The sequence below is a fragment of the Lepidochelys kempii genome, chromosome 5 (genome assembly GCF_965140265.1).
Source record: "Lepidochelys kempii isolate rLepKem1 chromosome 5, rLepKem1.hap2, whole genome shotgun sequence".
Lineage (NCBI taxonomy): Eukaryota > Metazoa > Chordata > Testudines > Cheloniidae > Lepidochelys > Lepidochelys kempii.
The window spans coordinates 45,292,757-45,311,154 of record NC_133260.1 but is presented as its reverse complement, the minus strand read 5'-3'; the positions used below and the strand labels follow the sequence as shown (position 1 = coordinate 45,311,154).

The 18,398-nt window shown below is 40.4% G+C and overlaps 1 protein-coding gene across 2 annotated transcripts in view; it reads left to right on the top strand.

Annotated features, from left to right (window-relative positions):
• The window catches only part of JMY (junction mediating and regulatory protein, p53 cofactor), a 131,782-nt gene that overhangs the window by 87,691 nt on the left and 25,693 nt on the right, over positions 1-18,398 (top strand). Inside the window, exon 7 of one of the 2 annotated variants that reach the window (XM_073344133.1) lies at positions 9,385-9,471. The exons of the other annotated variant lie outside the window; for it this stretch is intronic. Coding sequence (XP_073200234.1) covers positions 9,385-9,471 — 87 coding nt within the window. The remainder of the gene's footprint in view (positions 1-9,384; positions 9,472-18,398) is intronic. 2 annotated transcript variants of the gene reach the window in all.

Below are 18,398 nucleotides of genomic sequence, written 5' to 3'. Positions count from 1 at the left end.
CTTGTTACGGTATAGATTTTTGGGTATTAGGGTTCTCTGTAGCCAGCTCCCTCTTTCAGGCTAAAATCCTGAATAGGAGAAGACTAGGATTGCATCTCTCTCACTAGCTCCTGCTTCCGTTTTTTTTTACAGGAGATATAGCTAATCTAATCATCCAAGAAAGTGAAAACCTCTCTCGGAAAAGTTAAAATATAGTGATGTAATATAAATCCTTTTTATTCATAAAGTTCTGACATCAAAAATACAGAAACATAAAATGAAGTGTAATGTACAATTGATAATGCACATTGTACCTGACAATTGGTAATAGTGTAAGATCTTTCTCAGAACTTATACTTTATGTTCTTCTTCCTGTTTTGTTAACAATGTCAAATCATAGCACCATTGTAACAAACCTTATAAAGTAAGAAACTGTTACAATTTAAAATCAATAAGGAAACACCTTATCTTTCATTAATAGTGGAGCTGCTACACAGTACATGGAGCATGTGTTTTGAGACACTTTTTAGATGCCACTGATGCAGAATTGCTTAGAGTAGGGTGAAAAAGTAACTAAAACATTATAGCTTGATAAAAGCCTCATATCTTAAGTTGACTACACCATCTTATCCTTGTAAAACTTAAATTAGTTTCACAGGTGGTCTTTTTTCTCCATAGTCAGTCATTTTTCCAATGCTGTTACTTCTCCCTTCTCTCAATCCAGGTGAGGTGGTTCTTCATAAACTAGTTCTTAATAGATAATGTAGTGTAAAAGGAGTTGTCTGTTTTCCATTTTTCTTTAACATCCAGCTCTGGATTCTGCCTGCAAATGTAGCTGTATTGTTATCCCACTGCTCTGACCCTAACCCTAACCCCTTGAGGAATTCCACCATGATTTCAACAATTTCCATCCCACCATCAACCTCAGCCTAGACCAGTCCACACAAGTGGTCCATTTCCTGGACACTACCGTACTAATAAATGATGGTCACATAAACACCATCCCATACCAGAAACCTACTAATCGCTCTACTTACCTACATGCCTCCAGCTTCCATCCAGGACACACCACACGCTCCATTGTCCACAGCCAAGCTCTAAGATACAACCGCATTTGCTCCAGTCCCACAGACAGAGGTGTTGTAGGAGTTTGTCTCTGTCAAGCATTCTTAAAACTACAATACCCACCTGCTGAAGTGAAAAAACAGATCCAGAAGAGTACCCAGAAGTCACCTACCAAAGGACAGGCCCAACAAAGAAAATAACAGAACGCCACTAGCTGTCACCTTCATACCCCAACTAAAACCTCTCCAGCGCATCATCAAAGATTTACAACCTGTCCTGAAAAATGATCCCTCGCTCTCACAGATCTTAGGAGACAGACCAGTCCTTGCTTACAGACAGCCCCCCATCCTGAAGCAAATACTCTCCACACACCACACAAGAAAAACACTAACCCAGGAACCTATCCTTGCAACAAAACCTGATGCCAGCTCTGTCCACATATTTATTCAAGTGACACCATCCTAGGACCTAATCACATTAGTCACGCCATCAGGGGCTCGTTCACCTGCAAATCTACCAATGTCATATATGCCATCGTATGCCAACAGTGCCCCCCTGCCATGTACATTGGCCAAACCGGACAGTCTCTACGCAAAAGAATAAATGGACACAAATCTGACATGTGGAATCATAACATTCAAAAACTGGTAGGAGAACACTTCAGTCTCTCTGGCCACTCAGTAAAAGATTTAAGGATGGCAATTTTGCAACAGAAAAGCTTCAAAAACAGACTACAGCGAGAAACTGCTGAGCTTGAATTTATATAAAAACAAATACCATTAACTTGGGTTTGAATAGAGACTGGGAGTGGTTGGGTCATTACACATATTGAATCTATTTCCCTAAAGTTAAGTATCCTCACACCTTCTTGTCAACTGTCTAAATGGGCCATCTTGATTATCACTTCAAAAGTTTTTTTTTTTCCTCCTGCTGATAATAGCTCATCTTAACTAATTAGCCTCTCACAGTTTGTATGGCAACTTCCACCTTCTCTGTATGTATATATATTTCGTCTTACTATATGTTACATTCTATGCATCCGATGAAGTGAGCTGTAGCCCATGAAGGCTTATACTCTAATAAATTTGTTAGTCTCTAAGGTTCCACAAGTACTCCTGTTCTTTTGTTAGTATAGGATTAGTTATTCTTCGATTAGTGTCCATATGGCTGTTCCACATCAGGTGCGCATTTGCCTGTTGAGCCCTTAATTGGAGATTTTCAGTTAGCAGTGTATGTTTGGCCTGTGCATGCTCCTTGTGCATCTTCGTGCTGGGTATCAAGGCTATATTAGGTGTGCATGGGCAAACTGCCCCCTGTTCCTTCTCAACCATCTTGGTCTGAGACGGAGCCGTAGCGTGTCTGCCTTGAGTGTGCTTTGGCTTTTTTTCTAATATTAGTTTTTATAGTTAGTTGTTTGTTTTACTCCTCTTTCCCCTCAGGGAGATTGATCTCCCCCCACCCCCGGCAGGGCATCCCTGGCTCTCCAGGTTTCAAATGTTGCTTCTTCTGCCAAGAGGAAAAACAAGAAGATTAAACTCAGAAGACTGCTAACGATGGCCAGCTTCTGAGTCAAGTCAGGAGACCCCCCCTACCCCATACCTGTTCCAGACGGATCCAGCACTACTTCTACCTCAGCACAGGCTTCCCCTAAGAAAGGGAAGACTTCCAAAACGAGGAGTGCAGACTCTCACCTGAAGGAGACAGCTCTGAAAAGGTCTAGGTCCCCAGGGAGAGCTGTGGTCTCTGAAACCTCAACCTTTCAACTCAACCCCATGCGGTTGAACTGAAGGACTCCTCCTCCCGTACTGGTCGGGCTGTAAAGTCCCAGAGCACGAAGTAGAGAGACATCTCCAACAGGGCCTTGGTACTCTCTACCAGCAAGGAGAGCAAGCATAGACACTAGGGGCTGGTGATATTGAGTTCACAGAGCTGTCAGTACCTGTGTGTTCAGCCCAGCCATTGGTACCCATGCATGCAGCACTCTTGGCACCAAGCAAGCAGTGGTGCCACCCACCATTGGCTTTGGCTACTATGTCAGTACCAATGCCCTACTTGATAGCACAGGAGTTAAGATCTACTAAGGACCTCTCAATAACAGCCAAAGTCCCCACTCCTCATGGGTACTGATCATCTCTTGGTACTGAGACCCTGATCTACAGACTACTGTTCTCCAGTACTGCAGGATTCTCCACCATTTTTGGTGGGTGCTCTCTCTTTGGATCAGATAGAGGAGGATAAAAGAGACTTCCAGTTGGTCTCCGCTATTTCTGTTCAGACGTATCAAACATATCCCTTCAACGACCCCTTCTCTGAAAGATATAGGGAAGATCGAGATCATTATCAAGGGTGGTGGTCCCTCATGCCACTCCCACTTCTGTATGCCCCCAATGTCCATACTTGGACCTCTGAACTGCCTATCAACAATTTGCCAGACCACAGGTGTTGCATAGGAAGGCCAGAGTTGTACAGCCCTCTCCTCCCCAGCCAGCCCTCCCATAGCAGATGTTTGAGGTTCAGGAAGCTAGGGTAGATAAGGAGGTCACCCCTCAAACATCTGGTTATGCCTTTGTCACTATCCATGGCTGATGATTTTTGACAATATCAAGACCTCATAAAGAAGATAGCTGACACTCTTCAAATTCCTCTTGAAGAGGTCAATGATTCACAGCACAAACTGTTGGATATCTTGTAGTCAGTAACCCCTCCAGGGTGGCGTTACCCATCAATAAGGCACTTGTAAATCTGGCTAAGCTTGGTGGCAGACAGTTGCCACTGTTCCAGCCATGTGGAAATAGGCAAATAAGAAGTATTATGTTCTGCTTATGGATTCTTATTTCTTGCTCTCCCACCCTCCACCTAACTCCCAGATGGTGGAAGTGGTAAAAAAAAAAAAAAGGGGTACGGAGCACTTCTCTAAGTCTACCCCATATGATAAGGACCAGAAAAGGCAGGATCTCTTTGGGTGAAAGGCCTCTTTGTCAGCAACCCTGCATTTCAGGATTGCGAATTGTCAGGTGGCCAAATATAATTTTACACATTATAACAGATTCACAGTTTTTATTGAATTTCTGCCACAAGAACATAGGGAGCAATTCCAGTCCATCATCTGAGGGCCACTTTGTGGCCAGACCTGCCTGTCAAGCATGCTGGTGTGCTGCAGACACTGCTGCCAGTCCATCTCCACAGCGGTGTTTATGACCAGGGCATCATGGCTCCATATAATAGGGTTTCTGAAAGAAGTACAGATTGCTGTGGAGGATCTCGCCTTCGGTTGTAAACTGTTCTTGGAAACCATGGGTGAGTCCTTGTGCACTCTAAAGGACTCTAGGGCTGCTTTATGATCCCTGGGTATACATACACCTACAAATAAGAAAAAGTTTAGTAGATCACAAACTTCCCAGAGATCACATCCCATTCAGTGCTCAAGGTGCCATAGATTCACTAAACCCCCTGCTAGAAAGAGACCTAGATTTCAGAGAAAGACCAGAGAAAGCCATTTTGAAGCAACAGTTTTAAGGGATTGGTTGATGGTTCAAATCCTCCTGCACCCCTGGATTTACAGCTGCACCCATGAGCCCACCTTCCCCGTTTTGGATATCACCTTGCCTATTTCCAACATGCTTGGAGGTGGATCACTACAGACAAGTGAGTCATAGAGGTCATAACATTGAGTTATACCACTCCATCCCCCTTCCCTATCATTCAGAGACCCCTCTCATGACTTTTTATTGAGACAAGAAGTGAACTCTCTCCTTCGATTAGGAGCAACATAGCTCGTTCCTCCTCCTAACAAGGGCAACAATGTTCCCTCTAATTTTTCCCATCCATGTGCGGAATGAATTTTGTTATGTGCACCAAATTATTGAGGTAATGTGTGGATGTGTGCCACCAGTAGAAACAAAAATCATAGATATAATATACATTTAAAAAAAGTTACCATAGGGATAATTACTTCAGCCAGGACAGGTTAGGCATTTTAGAACTCACTGCTCAGAGTTAAATTTAATCGTAAGAGAGAGATAAAAGTTATGAAATGCATAGACCAGTCAAAAAACTCGAATAACAGCACGTTGAAAGAATAAAATTACAGAGAATATATGTGCATTGCAGGAAGTGTCAAGAAGTAACAATAATAATACAAGTTTGTGTAGGGAGGTGAATGTGAAAGACAGAGATGCACATTGTGAGAGACAGACGCATTGCCCCTTTAAGTATGTTGCCCTTTTAAGTAGATCGGCACTCAAAGCAACCACAGCAGCAGCCACCAGCACACCTGTGAGGTCATGTAATTTTAAAGCTGGGGAACTGAGGCATGAAGAATAAGGACAAAATTGACCATTGCCCACTAATTTTAGGTGCTCAGTTTGAGACATCTAGGACCTGATTTTTTTTCAGAGTATTTGGCATCATATAGGGATTTTATATGCTTGAAGCAGAGTGCCCATTGACCTCAATTGCAGTTAAGTGCTTAACACTTCTGCAAATCAAGCCCTAGAGGTTCTCCCCTCTCTCCCAACCTCTTGCCCTCTTCTTCCTCAGGTTGTTTCCTTCTCCTCCATATTGCCTGGATTCCAGCAAGTGGAATGTTTGAGATCAAAGAAGACACAGCCGCCATATTCTGTTCTAGTGTCCAGTGGCCCCTGGCAGTTAGGAGGAACAATTGCAGGAAAGGCCTTGCTCAGTATGGCTGACACAGAGCTCTTTGGGGGAGGAGCATGCTCAGTGGAGGTGAAATATTTAAAGAGTTTTGTAAATGCCCCATAACCTCTACTGAGCTCCTACAAAAGGTGATGTTCAGAGAATTGTAACTTGGCCAGATTTGGGGTGTATTTTCATGATGACAGGCAAAGAGCTCTCTGTTCCCAGATGATTTCTCCCCTCCCGCCAGATAAATATGAAGTCCCAGCTCCAATGTGTGAGTGCTCTAGATCAAGGTCTCACAAGAAATTTTTTGGTGGTCTTGGAGTGCGACCACCAATTCTTTGTGGTGGCCACTCTTACAATTTTTCCTAAAATACTTGGTTAACTTCAAGAAAAACAAATAAATATGCACACATAAATGTCCAAATTTTAATTTACATATGTAGCTTTTTATTGTAGACTCAATAATAAAAATAATGTTCGGTTGTCTTTATTCTTTACTGGACCTAAACAGAATAGAAACAAATAATGTACTTTGCATGTTCTTGTGTTTTTTGTTGTTTGTTTTTTTTTTGGTTGCTTTTATTAAGACTTGCTAGCTAGTAAGTCTGTTTCTATGAAAAGTGATATTTATTATATGTTTGTTAACACTGCTTTGTCCCCCCCCAATCACTGCTCAGGAAGCTGTGGCTGCACAAAAAACCATGGTGGCTGCATTTGAGAAATACTCCTCTACATGTTCTAAATGAAACTAGTTGTAAGGTTCATTGTTTTGCCAGTTTTGCATGCTTTTCCCTAACCTCATTCTTGACAATGGCTGAACCATTTTTGCTGAAATTTTCCCAGAACTTCAGGTAGACACCTGGCATTGAAAATTTCAACCTGAATGATTAAATTCATAGACTCCAAAGACAGAAGGGACCATTGTGATAATCTACTCTGACTTCCCGTGTAACACAGGCAATAGAACTTCCCCAGAATAATTTATTTTGAGCTAGAGCATGTCTTAAAAAAAAAATCTAGTCTTGATTTAAAAATGTCCAGTGATGTAGCATTTACCACAGCTCTTGATTAAATTGGTTAATTACACTCACTGTTAAAATTTGGCAAAGTTATAAGCAACTGAAAACTGGATCTTTTAATGGAAAGTGTTAGGCAAACTTAATATAGGTAGTGTGGCCATCTCTACCTATAACAACATTGTTATGGAGTACAAACCCATGCAAGACAATTTTTTTAATGCATTGTATTTAAATATGAATGCAAAGTACAATGGAAGTTACAAAATCAACATATGTGTTCATTTCTGCTAATATTAATCAAATAGTTTTATCAAGTGACAAAGGTTGAAAGGGTTGACCAGATTTTTGTTAGAAAAAGTGAAGATAATTTGTAAACTTGAGGGTTTTCTGTTTTCTTTGTTTTGTTTTTGTTTTTAAGAAATAGAAGCACAATTTGATATCACTGTAGAAATTAGCCCACTGATTTAAAGAGAGAGAACCTGTTACTATAGAATCCATAAAAAAGCCTGCTCTTTGCAGCTATTCCCATATGTTTTCTGAAACGAAGCCATAAAATGCAAATAGCATACATCTTTAGCTAAGTCTCCATGATCTATGAATGTCTAATTTCTAAATTAAAGAGCATCGGAACAAGACTTTGATTTCTTACATTGATACCATCCTTTATTTTCGCATCTTAACTTTAAGATTTCCTATTTTAATTAGCATATAATCAGCACTTCTTACAACCAAAGAAAGGGCAACTGTACTAAAAATAAAAGTTAAACATTTAGTCATCTTTTCATGTTTGTGTCTCTTATCTTAGACCTTGAATTTCTCTCTCTCTCTCTCTCTCTCTCTCTCTCTCTTTTTTTTTCTCAAGGCTTTATTTAAATTTAATAACTTTTAAAATTGCGGTAAAGGGAAGTGGATAATTTGTAAATTCAGTCCTGCTCAAGTAACATCAGAGCAACATTCTAATGAGATCTCAAATTTTAAAGGTCTTATTTTAATAGTTCCAAATCAGAGTTTTTATTTAGATATAAAAAATAAAAGAAATAGAGACCTAAAATATTAGAATGGGTCATTTCTTGATTACTAGAAAGTGAGCTCACTATAGGTTTTGTGCTAATTGTTTACTTGCCTGACTCATTAGAAACATCTTCATTTTTGTTGTTTCAAATTTTTCTTTATTGTCAACTCTTAAGTGAAACTCCTTTTTTGGTACATTTGTCTGAGGAATTATCTGTAAGTATAGTAACCTTTGTCATTTTCTTTCTCTAATTTCTCTTTTCTCCCCACCATACTAGTCACAATTTAAAACATATTAGCTTAGAAATGCAGTACCTTGCCCAAAACGTTACAATAATCTTTTAACCAAGGTAATAGGTTAGAGAGCGAACAAAACAGAGATAAACTAACATTAAAAAAGTCTCAGCTTTTATCACATTCTAAATTTATTATTGTAGTCTGCAAAGTTTAGTTTATAGGAAGCTTTTGCTGCCTAATGCCTTTATTATCAGGCAGTTCGTGACCAATTAAATGATTAAAAAATGAAAGTGTTAGTATTTACCAATAGCAATTGCTATAGCTAAAGTTGAGAAGGGTATTCCATTATAAACCTACATTCTTCTTTGAGTATTTCCTGCATGCATTTCCATGTGGGTGTCTGCTCTTTGAAATTTTCCAGATAACATTGCCAGTTGAGGCTGGATACAAACTCTGCCCACCTCTGTGCCCAGCACTATCCCCACTGGTCCTCTTTGAGGAGAATGTAGCATTTTCCCTTTATTTCTGTTGTAAAGGATTTCCCTTTCTTCTTAAAGTTCAAGAGTTACTGTTAAGCTTCTGTCATATTTTTGGTCTCCATTAGACATTTTGATTTCTTTGTTTTCTTGACTTAATTGAGCCTTCCTTTCACCACTGTAGGTGTCTGTTGATTTATGGCTTAGGTCAAATCAAGTGTCTTTGATGATGCTTGCAATGGTGCCTTGTCTGTAATGGATAAGCATACCCAGTGCCCCTTCCCTCTTAGGGAGGGGCATGCTTGTAATCAGTGCTCCATATGGAGCATAATCCAACTGAAGTTTGGCCAAGTTTACAATATTGTGAGAACTTCCTGTAACTAATGTGAGATAAATGTGTGTGTGTAATGTAACGCAGTAAGTGTAATGGCTAAAGAGCCAGTTTTCATCAGTTCTTTAAATTAGACATGTCAGAAATGACTCTTAGAAAATAAGGTGCAAGTGCAGAAATGTAGATACAATAGCATCCATGTTCTGTGTGCAGTCACCAATTGCACATTGAAATTAGGAATTTGCACTTGCGAGTTGCCAGTTGTCTAGCTGAATACATAATTATCTAATTTTGCTTGAATGTTAGCAGTCATTGCTCATGTAAATTAAAATGGAGTTGCCTGAGCAGTTGTGCACTCTCAACTCTGAAAAAATCAGTGAGTTGTGCTACATCTGTAATGGTGTTAGATTTGGCTAGTGGCTGCTACCTATATATGCTCTGGGGGTAGCCAACACAGTTGTTTAGGTTTTGTGTTTTTATTCAAAAGTTAAATTAGATTGTTTAAGCAGTCATCATATAATTTACTTTTTAATGCTTAGTGCTGTTTATAAAAGATTACAGTAAGTAATTATAAGTTGATATTTCGAATGTATGCTTTATAGGTAATATTTTGTCTCTACAGGAGATCTGTATCGCAAAGCATAATGAAAAGTTCCAGCAGCGCCATCAGAGTGAAGAGAAATACAGAATGCATCATACTGTGCAGCTAGTGAGTTTGTGCTCTTACTGAAATTAGCTTTTGATTCATTTTTTATATCCATCACCATGCATTAATTAGAGCAGTGTTTTCAGATGGATTACTATTTTGAACAGTTGGCACATAACCTGGAAACTTTGGACAAAGATGAGTAAGTAGAAGTTGATGATAAGATATCTTCTATTTTTGAAAGTAAAACTTATGCTGTTTAACCCCCAATATTGTGTGGGAGTCATTAGCTTTTTATTTTCTTTTACTATAAGTCTTTGGACTTGTTTTTTATTGTGATATCTTTAAAGAAATATTTTGATATATAGTTAGAACACTGAAATGTGTTATGTGGTAAAAAGGGGGTTCATCTAAATTGTTGGATGTCAAGTAAGTTTATTTTAAAAATTATAAAAATATTTAGTTTAGAGAAATAAGAAATGGTAAGTCAGCTCTTACTAAATTTTTTTCTTATTGCCAATTCTGGGGTGTGACTCTATTATTTTAGTCAGAGGGGTTCTTTTACATATCTTAGGGGATATCATGATTGTGTCCAACCACAATAATCATAATTATTAACCATAGTTCTAAAGAAAGGAAAAGAAAACATTTAAACAAAACAACACATGACAGAACATAAATGATAAACTGCTTACTTTGTTATACTCTCTTCTGTATGTGTCTGTGTGGAGAGCTTTTAAAAGAAATTACACCCTTGAGAGTAAACCACCTCTGGGGAGCATTTTTCTCTTAAATTAAGACTAAATTATATTGTTTCCCAAAATTATTGTAAATTCACTCTTTGTATCTTATTAGATACTTAAACTGTTTATATATGAGCAAAACAATTTGTTTAAGGGCAGGTGGAACGTGTCCAGTTATTAATAAATACCAGTCAGTTTTATAGATGGCCACACTAAACAATCTTAGTTAAATCCTAGGAAATCAGATTAGCTATTTAGAAGAAGCCATGTGAGCTGTCTTGAAACAGGCGAGTTACAAATATCAACAATCTTAAATCCCACTGTTCTTCTGTTTACCAGTGTTTAGCCTCTGTCTCCTCTCTGAGAATACATGGTCTAACCATCTGGTGATTAACAGGAAAAACTGTTAATATTTTAAGTTACAGCAACATTTTTACATCCCAATAAAATCATTAAGTATTTTAAATCTGATCCCTTGACAATGTTTTAGTTAATGTTCTCTCACCAAACCATGCTGAAATCTTGGTGAGGTTTTCATGGGGTTGTTTCTTCTTGTGTTCTCTTTCATAGCTGTCTGTGGTAGCTTGCTTGTAGAGATGGACAGGATGAGCTATACTGAGTACCATGTTTGAGCAGGGTAGCAGAGGGTGTGTTTTATATCCTCCTTCCTATTTTCATAAAATTACAGGAAAACATACCTCTTTCAGATTTATTTAGATTCAAAGTTGGTTGCTGTCACCTCTTCACTGTTAGATTACTTCCATTGGTTTTCCTTAGAGGCTTCTTCATCTTATGAATATGTAGTTTGTTAATGTATTGGAGTTCAGCAGGAAATGAAATTGTTTTCATATATATATAAATTGTTTTTATAGAAAAGTTTTTTTGTTTTTTGTTTTGTTCTCAAAACAAAGTCTTTGGCTTAAACAGTTATTAAAGAAGTTGTTGATTCTATGTGACAGTTTTTAGAAAGATGATTCGTCTTGAGTTGGGTGCGAGAATTCCTTGAGTATTGCCATTAATTAATTTTTACCCATGAATATAAATAGCCTATACTTTAATAGCGTCTTACATTAGTAATTAGTTAGCAAGGTCCATCTTGATACAAAAAGCATTTTACCATTTACGCAGGAATGATATTAGGAGTTTAGCATTTGGTTAACGTATTTGCAAGTATGCATCTCACAAACTTTTAAAAAATAAAAAAAAGTTTTAAAATATTTCCAACTACAAATGTTTTTCCTGGTGTTTTAAAGAGTAGCAGAGGTTTTTTCATAGTATAAACTCTTAAGGGTAATAAACATGGGTTTATGGTCAAGGAGGTGTTATCTTCCTGGCATTTGCTTGTCTTTGGGAGACCAACAGAAATCTCATGGAATTTCTTTGTAGCCTGAACATTTTGTGACTTATTAGGTTTAGCTAGTTATGTATTGTTGTTTTCAAGTATTGTGGCTACAATCTACTTGTAGCTATGTCTTCTTATTCAGTAAAGATGCAGACAAGTTTGTAATGACCTATCATCAAAAAATGTATAATTTAATATCATTTTCCATCAATAGTGAGGTCTCTCTGGTACAGTATCCTAAATAAATGGCAAGAAACAATTGCAAAGAAACAAGAAATGTCATTTTTCTTCCAGTTAGGCAAGACTGGCAAATTGTGGTGGTCTATGAATATGAGGTAGTATCCCTGCCATTAACTGCTGAAAGGTTGTTTTGCAAGAAGCAGTGAAATAATATAACTTGGAAAAGTGTAGGAAGGATTTCTTGGCATATTTAAACAGCCAGTGAATCTTGTCTTGTAGTTACATTAGGGTTTGCAGCTGTATTTAAGTTGGGCACAAAATATAGTTAGTCAAAGGCTGTTTATAATACTATCCATCCGTGATACTTGTCATTCAGAAACCCATCTAGAATTGGCAGTGGGTGGTGCTATCTGAACAGTAGCTTTCCACCATGTTAATTACAGCCATGCCAAACAACTGAACCTGATGTGGGTTGGTGAATCCACTTGCTTACAGACTTTGGCAAAATTATATTTCAGTCACATTGGCATGTCCACAGTTACCATCCCCCATAGCAGTGTGTAACTGGACATTGAGAATCCTGGGTAACTGTCTCATACTGCGTCAGCAACAGATGTTAGGGATGAAATTATAGTCACTTTCCAAAAAGTTACTTTTTACCTAGTATTAAATAAAACAATATGTAGTCCCAGAATCTCTCAGCCGTATACTTCATGGCATTGTTTCCCCTCACCCCCCCCCCCCCCATCACAGAGGCTGTATTAGCTGTTTAAATTGTCATATTTCTCTCACAGTTCCTGTTAGATGTGGTGGTTTTTCAAAATTCCTTATGGGTCTTGGACACTTGTTTATATTTAAATATTTATATTTAGTTACAATATTTGGGACAGAGATGCACCACAATCCAAATAGTCTCTTCGCTGTCAAACATTGATTAAAGTAGTAAAAGTAGACACACTTTATATCATACATGTATGATAAACTTGTCCTGAGATCATGTAACATAATTTGCATCATGAAAGGGCTGCATGTGAAATATCACATATGAATTTATATATTGTTTCAAGAAATTGCAAAAATATCAAATTCTCTCTGACGGTGAAAATTGATAGTTTAGTTCAGCTTTTACTATAAAGAAAAGGACTATAAAGAAAAGGTATGTCAAGAAAATTAATTTACTGTTTTATTAGTCATATTCTGACATACTGAAATCAGTTTTCCTTGTTTCTGTTGAACACTAAAATAAGCTTTAAAGAGCTTAACAGTGTTGCCATCTCACATGATTTTATCACAAGTTTCTCACTACTTGCTGTTTTTTTCCCATAAATCCCAAGCTTCTGGAGTCAGTGATTATGTGAGAATCTCTGCATTCACATCACAATTCATCTGGTCCACAAACACTATCTGAGGTTGATGGGAGGAAACCATTATTGACAATACAGGGTTCTATCATTTGGGCTATCAGCAGCTCCCAGGGTATTCACAAAGTGCCTAACTGTTGTAGCTGCCTACCTCAGAAAAATGTGTACCCAAGTATTCCCGTACTTGGATAACTGGGTAAATTTGGGGGACATCACAAAAAGTGGAGGAAAACGGTCAACATATCCTTCAATTATCTGTCATCTGAGCCTATTAATAAACAAAGAAAAGTCTGTATTGATCTTCTCTCAGAGAATAGAATTCACCGGAACTGTATTAGACTCCATCACAGCTAGCTCCAGAAACGTTCCAAATAATGCTCCAGTTATATAATCGACCTCCCCACCAATCCCCAAGCCTACCAACTGATCTCTGTCAGAATTTGCATCAAGTGGCTAGGCTTCATGGCATCATGCATCTTTGTCTCTCAACATATGAGATTTCATCTGAGAAATGTGCAGGGCTGATTGGGATCAGTATACTGACGAAGCAAACATCACCTGCATGTGTTAGTATACATCCCAACCAAGGTCCTCTAGTCACTGAATTGGTGGGTGGACCTCACAGCTACTTGTAAGGGAGTCTCCTTTGCCACAGCTCCTCCATCAAAGATTCTTGTAACAGATGGTTCTGCACTGGACTGGGGAGCCCACATAGGCAGGTTAACAGTTGAGTGAGCTTGGTCCGCTTCGGACAAGTCCCTCCACATAAACATACAAGAGTTAAGTGCCATCTACAAACCTCTGAGGTTTTCTTCAAGAAATAAAAGGCCTTACTATTCAAGTAACAATGGACAACACAACCACTGTATTTTTTATAAATATAAACAAGGAGCAAGATCCTTCCTCCTTATGCAGAGAGGCGGTAAGATTGTGGAAATTCTCTATCCTCCATGGCATTATCTTGACCGCTATGCACTTCCCTGGGATCCACAGTGTGCTAGCAGACACTAAGCAGATGATTTGTAAATCGTCACAAGAGTTCCTTAAAACATGAAGACATTCACACCATCCCCTCAGAAGGGGTTTCACTTGTATGATCCTGTTCACAACAAAGACAAAAAGTATCATCATTTCTGTTCAAGGGAAGGATAAAAAGCCCAGGAGCCAAATAAGATGCATTTTTAGTCACGGATCTTAGGCCTATTCTGCGCATACCCCCGCTTCCTCTCCTGCCAAGAATAATAAAGCAGATCAAGCAAGAAGCAGCCAGATTACTTATGATAACCCCAGCACACCCCAGGCAGAGCCTCTTGATGTGACCACCCATAACCTTACCTCTAATTTTGGATCTGTTCTCTCAGAATCTTGCGTGGCTTCATCTGGCGGCATGGATGCTGAATGGTTAACTTCCTCAGAGAGGGGGTGTGTGTGTGTGGTGTGTGTATTCTCCTCTGACGTGCAGAACTAATACACAGTAGAAAGGAGTCTACCAGGTCTACATTCCCAGTAAAATCAAAGAGATTTTGCAAATCGGCGCTACAACATCTGTCACCATCAAAATCTCAGATTCTTATTATTCATGACTACTTATTACACCTTAACAAATTGGGGCTTTGATTAAGGTCTCTGCAAATACTCTTAGCAGCCATCTCATCCCCCTATACTTGGATCCGCAGTGTTCTCTCACCCAGTGATGAAGAGATTTATGAAAGGTTTAACAAAAGTTTTTCCTCCAGTAAAAGACTGTTATGGTGTAAAGGAGCGGACTCACCCCTGCAGCGCCTTCTGCTAGTTATTGGGGAATTAGCTCTTTCCAGTGCGGAGCGCCCTCTGCAGGCCGGTGATCCGCTACAGCTCTGACCCCCGTGTCCCTCACAGACCCCCGGCAGCACCCCCACACTCTACCTCTGGGTCTCCCCTTCCTGGGGAACCCCCAACCCACTATCCCCAACTTGCCTCAGTCTGGGCTACTGCCAGTCATCACCAAGCCCCTACCCTGGGGCAGACTGCAGTGTAAAGGCCACTCATTGTAGGCAAGGGGGTTTGGACCTGTTGCCTTCCTCTGCCTCCCAGTACCTCTGTGGGCCTTGGCCCAGGCCCTACAGCCTGGGGAGTTGCCAGCCTGGAGCGCCCCACTCAGCCTGCTCCTTCCCCAGCACTGCATCACCCTCAGTACCCTGTCAGGCAGGCAGCCAGGCCCTGTTCTCTCCCAGCCTGGAGAGAGACTCCTTGGGCCTCTGCCTCACAGCCTTTTTATACAGGCCATTCAGCCATCCCAGCAACAGCCCTCTCCGGGGCTGCTTTTAACCCCTTCTATTTTAGGAGCAGGGTAGCCACCTCGCTATACACAGTTTGGGATTTAAATCTAGTTCTGTTAGGGCTTGTGTGCTCATGCTTCAAACCCTGGCTCACATGCTCTTTTCCATCTTGCATTTAGGCAACTTTCCTGGTGACAAGAACATCAGATAGGGGAGTTGCATTGGTGGCAGGCCTGCAAACACACTTTTCCACAAGAACAAGGTTTCCATAAAATCATGCCCCAAGTTTCTATCTAAAGTGGCTTCAGAGTTTTATTTAAACCAGGTAATTGATTTTTTTCCAAAGCCACATTCTGATAAAGGGTAACAGGGGTTACATTAATTAGAAAGTACTCTAACCACATTTATTTTGACAGAATTAAAGACTTCAGAAAGTCTCCTAGATTGGTTGTAGTTTATGGAGAAAGTCACACAAAGAATCTCCAGTTGGATCTCCACATGTATGAGACTTTATCAGCTGGTTAGTAAACCCCCACCTGATAAAATACTTACTCATTCAGTAAGAGCTCAATTCACTCTGGTGTTCTCTCCCAGGAACCTACTGATTTGAGACACCTGTGAAGCAGCAATGTGGTCTTCTGTCCACACATTCACTCAGCACTATGTCATTTCACAGGCTTGCAGAGATGATGCCATCTTTGGTAGAACTGTGCTTCATTTTCTGTTTAACAGATCATTGCTTGGGAGTCACCAACAGTTGAACATACATACATATAATATATCAAACAATCACTCGAAGAACCTGTTACATGTATACTAACTGTGGTTACTTTTGAGATGTATAGTCCATACATATATTCCATAACCAGCCATCCATCCCCACTAGTGTGGAGTCTTTCATCACTGATTCTGCTGGTGGTGAGACAATTGTGTGGTTGGGATGACCCTTTCCTTTATGCCCTTGATTTGGAAGCACAATGACATGCAGGGCGCATGTACTACCCCAGTCTCTGGCTCAAGCACATTGGGTGTGCACCCATCAGCAGTGGACTATATATGTATATGTGAAAAATACATCTTGAAGAACCACAGGTTCTGTGCAGGTATGTATGTGTTTGTTTTTCCTCCTCGGCTTTTCTATGATGCTCATGACTCTAGTATGAATGTTTCACAAACATTAATGAATGTGTCTTAATATCACCCCCTCATCTCGCAGGGGTGTTGTGATCTCCATTTTCTGATGGGGAAATGGAGGCACAGAGGGATTAAAATGAAAAGTGTTCTCTGAGTTTAAAAGGTGCTCAATTTGAGGTGCTTAGCACCTGATTCTTAGTGTACGTAGCATTATATAGCACTTCAAGCACAGTTCCTAATGACTGCAGTTGCAATTATGAGTGCTTAGCACGTCTGCAAATCACACCTCAGCATATCAAGTTTGACACCCAGAAAATAAGGAATACACAATCTGGGTATGTCTGCACAGCAATTAGATACCCATGGCTGGCCTGTGCCAGCTGACTCGGGTTCGCAGGGCTCGGACTACAGGGCTGTTTCATTGCAGTGCAGATTTCCGGGCTCAGGCTGCAGCCCAAACTGTAGGACCCTGTGAGGTGGAAGAGTCCCAAAACTTGGGCTGCAGCCTGAGCCTGGAAGTCTACACTGCAATGAAACAGCACCGGGAGGCCAAGTCAGCAGGCAAAGGCCACCTGTGGGTTTTTCTTCACAGTGTAGACCTATCTTAGTGACCACCTGTGAAAAATCTGGTTTATGTGACTTGTCTAGCATCACACAGGAACTCTGTGACAGAGGCAGGGATAGAATCCAGGTCAGCATTCAGCTGCCTTAACCATGAGACTGTTTTTCCTCTTCCTGCAATTCCCTGCCTCAGCTTCCCTCTTCATCTACAAGTGAGGCAAGGGATCCTGTCAATAGTCTCCTTCACTATATAACCCTGCGCATGTCCATCCTGTGCAATGAACAAGGCAGGGACCTGTGGAAAAAACAGTATGTGATCTGTATCATATTGCCTAAGTAAAAGGGGGCTGAATCTTAATTTTGGCATATCTTAACTTTTGACTGTTTGACTTTTCAGCTTTAATGCTCTGTTAATGTAGTTTTTATATGTAATTTCCTCTGTGTTTAAAAAAGCAAACCAAAAAAAAATCAAATGCCATTATGTGGCTTATATTGATGTCCACGTGGGTTGTCAGCAGAGTTGGAACCTCTAGATCCATCACACAGATCTCTGCCATTTGAGCTTATGGAATAACTAAGAGCAATAGTAGGTTGTCGTCTCCTATGTGGACACACAGGAGAGGGATGAGAGACACTCTGCCAGGGGGTTTCCCAGATGTTGCTGACAGCAGAGGAATGGTGAAACTCATGAATCTTGGGTTCTATTCCAGGCTTTGGGAGGAGTATTTTCTTGTGGGCACAGACACTTCTTTCTCTTTCACCTCACCTCTCCTCATCCCACCCCAAACTTGATGCTTTCTGTTGTGGTCCCTCCAACCTGTCCCAGTCCTGTCTCTTTCCTGCCTGGGGCTCCTTGTCCTTGTCCCCTACACCTTGCTGTCCCAGTCTGTCTCCACTCCTCAGGGTTTTCATCCCATTTTCAATCTCCCTGCCCAGCCAGTCCCAGTTCTCCCCTGCACCCTAGCTCGGCTGATCTCAGTGTCCTCTCCATCCCTGGACAATTGGCTCCCAACTCCTCATCCTCATTTCCACCATTGGCTCCCAGACTCCTTCCTCCCACCAAATCCCAGTGACAGTTTCTATTCCTCTCACTTCCTCCCTCTCTCCTCCATTCCAAATTGATCCTTTGTATTTCTTCCTCTCCCCCACCTCCAGTCTGGCTCTTGTACCCTGTGCATTCAAGTCAGGTGGATTCCTCCTCCATGCTGTGTGGGTACCAGACGAGGAGCATTATTGAGAGTACAGAAGAGAGAAGCCCCTGGTTGTCATTTCTGCTGCCCAACTCCACTCCAGCTGAGAATAGCAGCAGTTGCAAGGAAGGTCCAGCTCTGCCCCTGTAGTTCTGGTGGATTATGCTCTGTGCAGATGGTGGACAGTCTGGTCAGGACTAAGAGCTGAGAGGCTCGAGCAT